This window comes from Phalaenopsis equestris, unplaced genomic scaffold (assembly GCF_001263595.1).
Source record: "Phalaenopsis equestris unplaced genomic scaffold, ASM126359v1 Scaffold000287, whole genome shotgun sequence".
Lineage (NCBI taxonomy): Eukaryota > Viridiplantae > Streptophyta > Magnoliopsida > Asparagales > Orchidaceae > Phalaenopsis > Phalaenopsis equestris.
The window spans coordinates 360,054-370,825 of NW_018164729.1; the positions used below are offsets into that span (position 1 = coordinate 360,054).

General features: G+C 37.5%; 1 protein-coding gene and 1 pseudogene across 8 annotated transcripts in view; one reads left to right on the forward strand and one right to left on the reverse strand.

Annotated features, from left to right (window-relative positions):
* The window catches only part of LOC110024995 (cytosolic purine 5'-nucleotidase), a 139,522-nt gene that overhangs the window by 36,253 nt on the left and 92,497 nt on the right, over positions 1–10,772 (reverse strand). For 6 of the 8 annotated variants that reach the window (XM_020725221.1, XM_020725222.1, XM_020725220.1 and 3 more), the window contains 2 exons: positions 7,725–7,801; positions 3,374–3,444 (listed from right to left, as the gene is read on the reverse strand). In XM_020725221.1, coding sequence (XP_020580880.1) covers positions 3,374–3,444; positions 7,725–7,801 — 148 coding nt within the window. Of the gene's footprint in view, positions 1–3,371; positions 3,445–7,198; positions 7,339–7,724; positions 7,802–10,772 lie in introns of those variants that run through there. The other 2 variants (XR_002294069.1, XM_020725224.1) reach the window with 2 other exon arrangements.
* On the forward strand, positions 4,646–5,054 carry LOC110024996 (annotated as a pseudogene).

Genomic DNA, 10,772 nt, shown 5'->3' on the forward strand with positions numbered 1-10,772 from the left:
GTGTCAAAAGTATGGCAATATGGGTGTCCTTTCCTACCAAAATGGGTATCCCGGGCGCGTTGGTGCAGTCCAATTCGTCGTCGGAGGTCATCCGGAGAAGTTCGCATTTTCACCCGTCCTTTGGGCTTAATTGAAGTCTGATTTCGTGCAGTTTCGTGAATTTCGTGTATTTGATGTGTGTATGTGACGAAAAAGGTCGTGACGATGTTTTCCTAAGGCTTGAAGTCCTATTTGGAACATTTTCCTTGAATCTACGCAACATAGCCCATAACCGCTCGTTCATAAGACGATGGTCTTGTGCCAAAGATGCTAGACATCAAAGGAAAATAAGAATTGGCTGGAATTTCTAGAAGGGTGAGTCTCAATTCTAGTTTTCTAAGATGGTCCATAGGAATTTCTAGAGCTAGAACCTAGGCTCTAAGGAGGAGAAGAAAAGACCTCACAAAAATGAGGTCAACAGAGCACTACATACTTTTCAAGACAACTCCAAATCACAAATGACAATCAAAATCATGCAAATGGCCGAATAATCTTGTTTCAAAAACTATGAATGAAGGATACTCTAAGCTATTCTTCTACAAATTGAACTAATTTTTTCTAACTTTTATGGTCTGTCAAGGTGTATTGTACCATATGGAAAAAGGCAATTTGTCCATATAATCAAAATGCTTACCTCCAACTATTTGGCATAAGTGTGGGCTCCAAAACCACCCATGTGATGATTATTCATGGGCGGCAATCTCCCCCTTACAACTCTGATAGAGGCTAAGCGGTATGGCATTTTCCAAGGCAGATTAGGGAGGATATCCTAGAGATTTACCTCAACCTAGATGCCGTAACGGACTAACATTTATTCAATATGAGTGGGATACAAGGTTCCCCCAAGAAATAATCTCCAATAGTTAATTACAACTACAATGTAATGCCAAGAGCAATCAATTAGAACATTAAGGTGATAAGTGCATTCAAAAAGGTTAAAGGGTCAACCTGTGACTAAATTAATAGCTTAAAGGCCTTGACGTGGCCAATTTGGTTGTCCAAGGTGAGGTCGGGCTTACCTACAGTGAATGCACCCTAAGTCACGTAAGGAAAGATGAAGTTGGCTTGGAGGTACAAAATGCAATTTACTACAATATGAAGTGTTAGTATGTGATAGACATTAGTTCATTGGTAGGAGAGTCAACTCAGATTGACAAGTTTTTGGGTTTGATGCAAAGTTGACACTAGTTAAATATGCTTGATCCAAACCCAACTCATTTATTATATGGTTCAAAATATTTGACCTAAACTCGGCTGGATTCAAAACTGCCTAACTCGAACCCAAACTATCTAACATTGCACCTAAGCCGCATAAGAAAGGATGAAGTTGGCTTGGAGGTACAAAACGTGATTTTAGTGCAATATGAAGTGTTAGTATGTGATAGACATTAGCTCAAAGATAGGAGCGTCAACTCAGATTGACAAGTTTTCAGGTCCGACCCAAAGTTGGCCCATTTTAAATATGCTTAATCTGAATGAACCCAACTCATTTAATATATGGTTCAAAATATCTTACCCAAACTTGACTAGATTCAAAGCTGCTTACCTCAAATCAAAATTATATAACATGTTTACAATATAGATCATGCAAATTTTTTTATCAATATGGCCTACTTAACCCCATCAACCTGGCCTGAACCCACCTAAAACAAACCCAAACAGTAGTCGCAGGCCAACTCAAACCAAATAATAATCATTTTTATAATTTAAAACCTGAATCTGGCTTAGATAATAATCAAGTCGACTCGAACCTGAATTTTTTGAGGCAACTCAAGTTTAGGCTCAACAAAAGTAAATGCGCCCCAAGCAACCTGAGAAGAGGTTGCATGCCAAACTTAAGGAACCCACCTCTCCAAGTAATTTCAAGAAATTATCCTAGAAATACAGCCCAAGAAAACCAATATGGCTGACCATGATTTAGTAGTGAAGGGAAGTGAGCATCAAAGGTACAATACACTATGCTTGGCTGATTAGCTCAGAAGTGTTAACACATGATCGTCTCTAACTTGGATGCTGACATAGAGAATTTAGTTATCCGAGAAAAAATCATAAATCATTCTCAAAAAAAGGATTATATTAAGTTATGTAAGTGGATATACTTAAGTGCCATAAGGCACCTTTGTCATTAGGATTGATCGTTGGGAGTTCATCCCTAGCCACAAAGATTATGTAAAGAACAAATAATCATGTCCACAGGTTTCCATGGGCTAGGAGTCCTGAGTTAACCAAGCTTACATCAAAATCCATCTCAAACATAGGGAGTGGTGTTTTCTTTAAAGAGAATAGGATCTACTTGGACAAATGAGTCCTAATATTGAGAAATTTTGCACATAGCTTTGAGGGGAAGAGTAACATGAAAAGTGGGGCTTACATCCTATAGCGAGAAAGACCAAATGGAATAGGTCTTTCTTTCCTAAGCCAGCATGTTAGCTTGATGCTAGTTAAATTGGTGTGGGCTTTGAAAATTCATGCCTTGACCACAAAAAGAAAATCTATGAGAATGCTAGTTTATAGCTTCTCACATATTTCATTTATACAAAGGTATAAACTGAGAAAGCAAAATCAACTAAGAAAGAAATAATTTGATTTGGACTAGGTTGGTTGAATCTATACAACAACAACAACAACAACAACAACAATAACAGGACTTTATCCCACTAAGTGGGGTCAGCTACATGAATCATTTTTCTCCATTGCATCATATTGTATGCCATATTTTCATTTAATTCTAATAAATTAAGATCACATTTTATAGAATATGCCCAAGTCTTTCTAGATCTACCTTTGCCTTTCTTAACATAAGTCGAATCTAAAACATCGACTCTACTAACCAGATCATCAAATGGTCGACGTTTAATGTGACCAAACCATCGAAGACGATCTCTAATTTTGTCCGCCACGGGAGCTACACCAACCCTATCATGGTATATTAGTTTCACATTTTGTCTCCAAGTATAAAGCCACTCATCCATCTAAGCATTCTCATCTCAACAACACTTAACTTAATTTTATACTTCTCTTTTAAAGTCGACATTTTGCGCAATAGAGCATTGCAGGTCTCACCACCATCTCATTGGGCTGAATGTATAATCAGGAAAAAAAATTATTGTTTTAGCAAAGCTATTATTTCAGGAAAACTTATATACATTTTGAAGGATGTTCCAATCGATGGATATGAAGAAAACATCTCTAGAAGACTACACATTGCAGGGACAACGCCATGTCCATGACATCAAATTCCAATGTCTGTCTAAGAAGAACAGCAAGAAAATGTGAATCTATGCGGCACAGACGTGCTCATTATAGAAAACAGAATTTCAATTATCAAACTCACATTAGAGACCAATTCAAACGATGAATCTGATCTTCAATAAGATCTCTCTCTCTCCTCAAACGCCGAAGTTCCTGAGATAAGATTGTGCAACTTATAAGCACTGAGTAGTCCTTCAATTTCTTATAATAGATAAAGATAATGACAAAGCAAAGAAGAAGAAAAAACTATTTTAAATAAATGACAAATATAGTTTTCCTTCTAATGCCAGGACCACATGTTCCATCACAGAATGAATGGAATATATTATCCGCTGCTTTCTTCACGTACAGAACAAATTCCTAAGGGCTTTCTGATAATCAATCATGAACCTCTCTTAAAATCAATCTTATTTTCACATGGTGTTAAAAGGAAAGCACAATTGCTAAATTAGTCATAGATTTGCGCTGAAAACAGTTTAATATAAACACAAATGAACATTTCAGGATTTAGGGTGCTCATTGCAGATCCGTGTTCCTTCTGTTTGAAGGCTCTGCGTGGGTTATACATTTATGCTGTTCACGTAGTTCAATTTGTTTATACAGACTGCAGAAAAAATATCTGAATTGAAAGATCAATTATGTAGTTCAAAGTTGATTGACAATTTTGTGCTTTAACAACATTTTGATCCAAGCAGTAAGGAATTGCAAACAACTAAACAAATCACTTCACGAATGAATAGATGCAAGTAATTGTCAATCAGGAAGAACGGAAATCGGGTAGCTAAATTAGGAGTTTTCTATAATCAGGAACTTCATTATTTAAATTATTTCCAATGTCTTTATTCTGATTTATTTCCCTTTTAGCTGAATATTTATATTATGAATATGTATTATTAAGTTATCTAAAATAGATTATGCACTTTATTATATACCTAAAATAGATTGTAAGATTATTATTTAATGGAATGAAAGCAAAGGGAAAGGGGATCGAGACTATTCAGAATTTAACCTATTTTTCTCAAAACTTTGACATGACATTAGAGCCAAATTTTTGTTCTAACCACCGATAGTCTTTGGAGGACCGTCAAGATTAACTTCCCACCGACCTTTTTGCGGGACGGGAAGGGAGGAACTATTTCTTTGCCTTGATTCTCGCTTTGCTTTGTCTAAAACCATGTCTAGTTCGTCTGCACTGCTAGACTGCTTTGGCGGCTTCATCTGGACCGTTCACCTGCTCGTTTGGCTCGCTCAACCTCGACTGTTCAATTGCTTTCCCTGCTTCCACTGCTTCGCTTGATCGTTTGCCTCGACTGTTCAGTCGATTAATTGCTTTGTCAGTTTCGTCTACTGCGCTCGCTCCCTCTACTTCGTTTGCTTCAACTTTGACTGGTCCATCTGCCTCCTACCGCTTTGTGAAAGAAAAATAACTTTAGTTCGTCGAAGCTAAGAAACAATGTCGGGCCGAGGAAAGGGAGGTAAGGGCTTGGGAAAGGGTGGAGCCAAACACCACTACAAGGTTCTACACGACAATATCCAGAGCATCACCAAGTCTGCGATCCGTCGCCTTGCTCGCCGCAGTGGCATGAAGCGCATCGGTGGTCTGATCTACGAGGAGATGCAAGGCGTGCTCAAGATCTTTCTTGACAACGTCATCCGCGGCGTTGACCTACAGCGAGCACGCTCGCAGGAAGACCGTCACAACCATGGATGTTGTTTATGCCCTTAAATGTCAGGGTCGCACCCTTTATGGCTTCGGTAGTTAACTTCTGCGGTTTCTGGAATCGTGTGTTTCATTGGAATTAGGGATCTTTATGAAATGTTTGCTGCCCTTCTTGTGAAGAACAAGGTAGAAAAGAAGAATTATGTCTTGAAGAAGATTAGACTTGCTCGACAGACAAATAGATGTCGTAGGTCTACTCGCCAAGATATGAAACTTATTCTAAAGTGCAAAATCCAAATCCATTCATTGTGGCATTGTGGAGTATAAAGATTCTTGGGTTGAAAAGGGTTGTTATGTTTGTATCATCATTTGTCCAATTAAGATCTTCTTCGCTAGGCATCAGTGCTTCTGTGGTATCTTTGACACTCACGACTTTGGCATCTCACCTTCAGCACTTTTGCGTGAAGATCAGAGAACAAATTTTCCTCTTCGTTGCAGAAAAAATCAATAGCATTTGGATCGTATAACAGGACGTGGATCCTACTTGTGGACGTGGATCCTACTTGTGGGCTATGATCGGTAGCATTTAGATCAGGACGCGGATCCTACTTGTAGGCTATGATCGATAACATCTAAATCGTGTAACTAGATCCTATTTGTGGGCTATGATCGGTAACATTTGGATAGGGACGCAAATCCTACTTGTAGACTATGATCGATAGCATCAAGATCGTGTAACTTGATCTTATTTGCGGGCTATGATCGATAGCATTTGGATCAGGATGTGAATCCTACTTGTAGGCTATCATCGATAGCATGTGGATCGTGTAACTAGATCCTATTTGTAGGCTAAGATCGGTAGCATATGGATTAGGACGCAGATCCTACTTGTAGGCTATGATTGATAACATCTGGATCGTGTAACTGGATCCTATTTGTGGGCTATGATCGATAGCATTTGGATCGTGTAACTGAAAGCAGATCCTTCTTGTGGCTATGATTCAAATTTCTGGACGACAATGACAAAATATTTCTTGCTTTTCTTTGCTCAAATCATGTTATGGTTCAGGAGTTGTCTCTGACGCTTCGACATTCTTAGCTTCGAAACTCATGGCTTGAGAATTTTTGGACCCAACAGTGTTATCAGTTTCTTGTTGGAAAATTGATGCTTCATGATCAGTCAACATCAATTTAAGGGGGGAAGTCAATCAGGAAGGACAAAAATCAGACAGCTAAATTAAGAGTTTTCTATAATTAGGAGCTTCCTTATTTAAATTATTTCCAATGTCTTTATTCTGATTTATTTCCCTTTTAGTTAAATATTTAGATTAAAAATATGTATTATTAAGTTACCTAAAATAGATTATGCACTTTATTATGCACCTAAAATAGATTGTAATATTATTATTTAATGGAATGAAAGCAAAGGGAAAATGGATCGAGCTTATTCAGAATTCAACTTATTTTTCTAAAAACTTTAACAAAATCCCTTAAACAAAATTACCATCTATAAGAACAAGCTACGTATAAATTCAACCAAATTAAAGTTTGATTATAGCAGGTCCAAAGCAAAATAATAAGCTCTTGTAATGAAATACAGGGACGAAAAGAAAATTCATCACCAAGCTGAGAAAATGGGACATCAGTCAGAAATATTAAGATCCCTATATACAAGATTATGGAGAAGAACTCGAAGTTGCAGACATAACGTCCCGAGTGTGATAGAATAACTAAAAGGTTTAAGGAAAAATGGCAAAAGAAAATAAATGCCAAATCAAAAGAATGTCTGAAGAAAAAAGTTGATGGAGAGGAATCTAAGGTGTGCCAGCTATGTTATAAGGAATGAAAGGGATAAAAGATAAAAAATAAATCCAAAATACAAAGAAAATAAATTTTAATATTCATTCTTAAATTGAAATGCAAAACTAATGTTGCAAATGGTAACATAAACTATTACCAATTCTAGTGACAAACGCAAGAACAACCCTAGTTTCCAAGGTCACTTAAGCAACCATTATTGTGCATCAATCATTTAAGGCCCACTTGCATCACTTTTGTTTTATGCTTTCATTTTTGTTTTTACCTTTAGAAAATGCTTGGTTTGTATAAATTTTATATTTTTTTATTTTTTATTTTAAAAAAAAAGTCAACTTGTTTTTAAAAACAAATACCAAATCCAAATATGTTTTAATTCAAATCAATAAATAATGAATATAAAAGAGAGAAAAAAAGTGATCCCAAACGAACCTAAGCATTTCTCAACTTGTTTTGAGGGAGCGGAGAAGAATATCGTCTCAATAATGAAAGAATAAATATTCCACCTCAATCTATTTGGAATGCCAAGGATGAGCTAATTACTGATGCAAGTGCCTTCTTTTCCACAACAGCTTTAAAACAATATAGGCATAGTTATAAGGCAATAAAAAAGTGAGATTGACAGAAATTTAATCGAGATATGCATAATAGAAGTTAATCGAATCATTTATGACACAACATCCATCCCATGGATGACAAACAAACATGGTCAATTCCATATTATTAAACCTCCATATATCATGCTTGCAAGATCATTATTCAATTTACTTTTCATTTAAATTCAAAATAATATTTTTAGGCCAATTGAGAATCAGATCATACCACCGCTTTCCAGCCACGGAGACAGTAGATGTGCTAGTTCTACAACTTAGCTTATTATGATATCTCTGATACTATATTTTGAGTGCAAAAAAGTTTGACCATAAAAAGAGTGGAGTGTTTGTGCGTTTTAATGAACCTTTTGGGTTTTCCGCGAGTCCCAGAGAAGTTCCACCTCTTTCTCAAGCTCTGGAACAACAAGCATTGTCCTCCAACCTAACTTGGTAATTACATCAGTTGAAATTAATCATGACAAAAAAACCGTCAATAACACGTTTATGAGAAGAGAGCATATTTATGTTGGAAAATGTAAATGAAGATTCTGAATAAAACAAAAATTTATGACAATAGATTCAATTCATCTAAATTAAACGATTAATCAATGAAATAAGAAATATTAGCTGATGAATTATTTTTAGCTTCACGTCTCGTTAAAGTGCCCATGCAAATGTCAACTCCTCCATTAGTATACTTTGAAACAGACTATGTTGACATAAATGAGACAGCCAATATTTAACTTCTTAAGAACTGTAAAAAATTACAACTACGATTTTTTTTTTTGTCAATAGAACAAACAATATTTGATTTAACAACTTAATGAGTTGGCAATTTCAATACATCCATCATTTCCTAATAAAAATAGGATGGAAAAAACCTATGTAGCATTGACACTTCTAAAAATGTGTCGTACCGGTGCCAGACACGTATCGGACATCGACACTTCTCCGACACTACAAAATATATATCTTAATTTGCTTTAGGCGCGAACATGTCTGGGACACCTCAACACCGTATCGAACGCGTGTTTAAAACTATTTCAACATGGAAACTAGAAAATTATAAATATACGTATAACTTTAATTATAACTGATGTCGAGTATCAAAGGTGTATCTAATATTCGTCGAAGCTAAGTATTAAAAATTCCCTCTTTGCAATCATAAGATTTTTAAATTTTAGTACATAAGTTGAATTATAAGTTGGATGAACTTTTTTTAAGCATATTATATCTAATTTTAAAAACTAATTTTCATAAGTATGAGGTTTTATAATTGTTAAATCCAAAAGTGTCCAAGAAATACACCCAAAGAATAGAACTTTCTGCTAGGAATTGAATAGAGAGAGAGAAAGAACAGTAATGAATAGTAAAAGAGAGTGTCTTTTATTCATGACATAGCTCCCTATTTATAGACATAAGTCCAATATTACAAAAGTACATATTAGGCCTCTCATCACTAACTTTTCTTGAAAATGTTCATTTGCATTCCTATATCAAAAAAAGTACAAAACTATGCATGTATGCATCTATGATGCACAAAAGTTAGATCTATCATCTACAAGTATAGTAAAGAGTTCCCTATCATCATCCACATACTTCAAATAAAAGACCCCCTAAGGGCACGCTTAGCACAAGAATGGGCGGCCCTATTACAATCCCAAGGTATATGAAAAAACAAAACTTGTCTAAAATTTAACAAAAAAAGCAAAGTCCGGTGCAATAGATGATTGCCAACGCCATATGTCTTGCTTCATGGAGTTTTGTAAGAATTGCATGGTATTTGTATTATCTCCTTCAATAATGATCACCTTGTACTCAAGCATCCATGATTGACAAAAATTACAGAGTTATTCACATATAATAAGACCGGAGACTGCTTCGATCGATGAGAGTTCTTAATCATCTGATAAGCCTTGACTCAATCGATATCTAATCCAAAAGAGTGCTCCCTGTGGATCGTCCTGAAGGCTGTTTATCGCTCTGCAAGAGCTTCGCCCGACGCCTTCCGCCGATCGTTTGAACAAAATGCTTCTCTTGCCAATATTCAGCCAAAAAACAATCGTTGAAGGAACTGTTCGGTCGTCTGCATCTTCTTCCTGAGCCGTTCATCGTCTTGACTTTCGTGCTGACATCTTTTATATGTATATATTCAGTTCCCTAATTCTCTTATTCCTCGAAAGCTGTAGAGTACATGAGGATAAGAGAATCTTTTTAACATGTATGAAATAATTGAATGATATTATTGCGCAATAATGGACTTCTCTAGATTTCGGTGCCCAAGCCATTATAAATAAGCTTTGGGGCAAGGGAGTTTTGCACCGCCTCCGTTTCTTCTTCTCCTTTGTCTCGTGTCCTTTTCTTTTTGTGTTTTTTTCAGAATGTCTGACGAATGTGAGCCACCTTCCGATAAGAGTGTCCTCCTTAAAGCCATGAGCGATATGCGGACGCAGCCGCGCAGGCCCGTAAGTTGGACATGAAGTGTAAGCCGACGTGAGAGGCATCCGCTGAAGGGGCAAGCAGGAAGAGAGTTGTGCCCGAGCTAGGAGCCAGTGATCGTGAGAGCTGACCTGGTTTTTCCGGTTTCCTTGCGGGCTCACCTCAAAAAGGGTTACAGGGCAGGCTAGAGGCCGTCCTGACGATCATCCTAAGGGACACTCATCGATGATGAGTGTTCATGCTGCAAGAGAGAGATTGTTTGTCTAGATGGTTGCGGGGGCCACGGTTCCTCAGAGGGGTCCCAAGGAGGCAGTAGTTGAGGCCGAAACATGGCTTCGATCAACTATGAGCTATATTTCTTCTGAAGGTAGAGGATAAGAGAAAGTCAGTGAAGACATTTTTTCTTACACCACATCTGAATGGGGGCGGATTCTTGGCATTTAGCTTGAATTGCCTTTTGCATTTATTTTTCCTGGTGAAACAACTGAAGTCTTGACTGTCGATTCTGTATCGGTAGATACTAACGCTGGTCCGGAGGATGACGCGGGGTTGTGGACCAGGTTGCGGTCAAGAGAGTGAATATGGAACAGGTTTCCGCGAGGAGAGTGGGTATGACTAAACTGAGCGCACCGAAGCAAGGTACAGAGCGGGATGTCGAGGATCAGGGTGCTGAAGATCGGAGCACTGAATATCAGGGTGTTGGAGGCTAGTGTGCGGGCCATCAGGTTTCTTCCAGTGCTGTGAGGGAGGAGGAAGCAACCGGGGGCGTCGTGCGTTTTCTGACTTCATTATTCACCAGCTTGTTGAGATGGATGAACGTTTTTTTTTTTCATTTTATGGGATATCCTCAAGGAGATAATAAAGGAAAAATTATTGAAGTTTTTGAGAGAATCGATCAGGGGCCGAGGGAAGTTGTTGCATTGCGTGAGGAGCTTGCAGTTTTCCGGGGGGGGGGGGGGGGGGGGCGTGCGGTG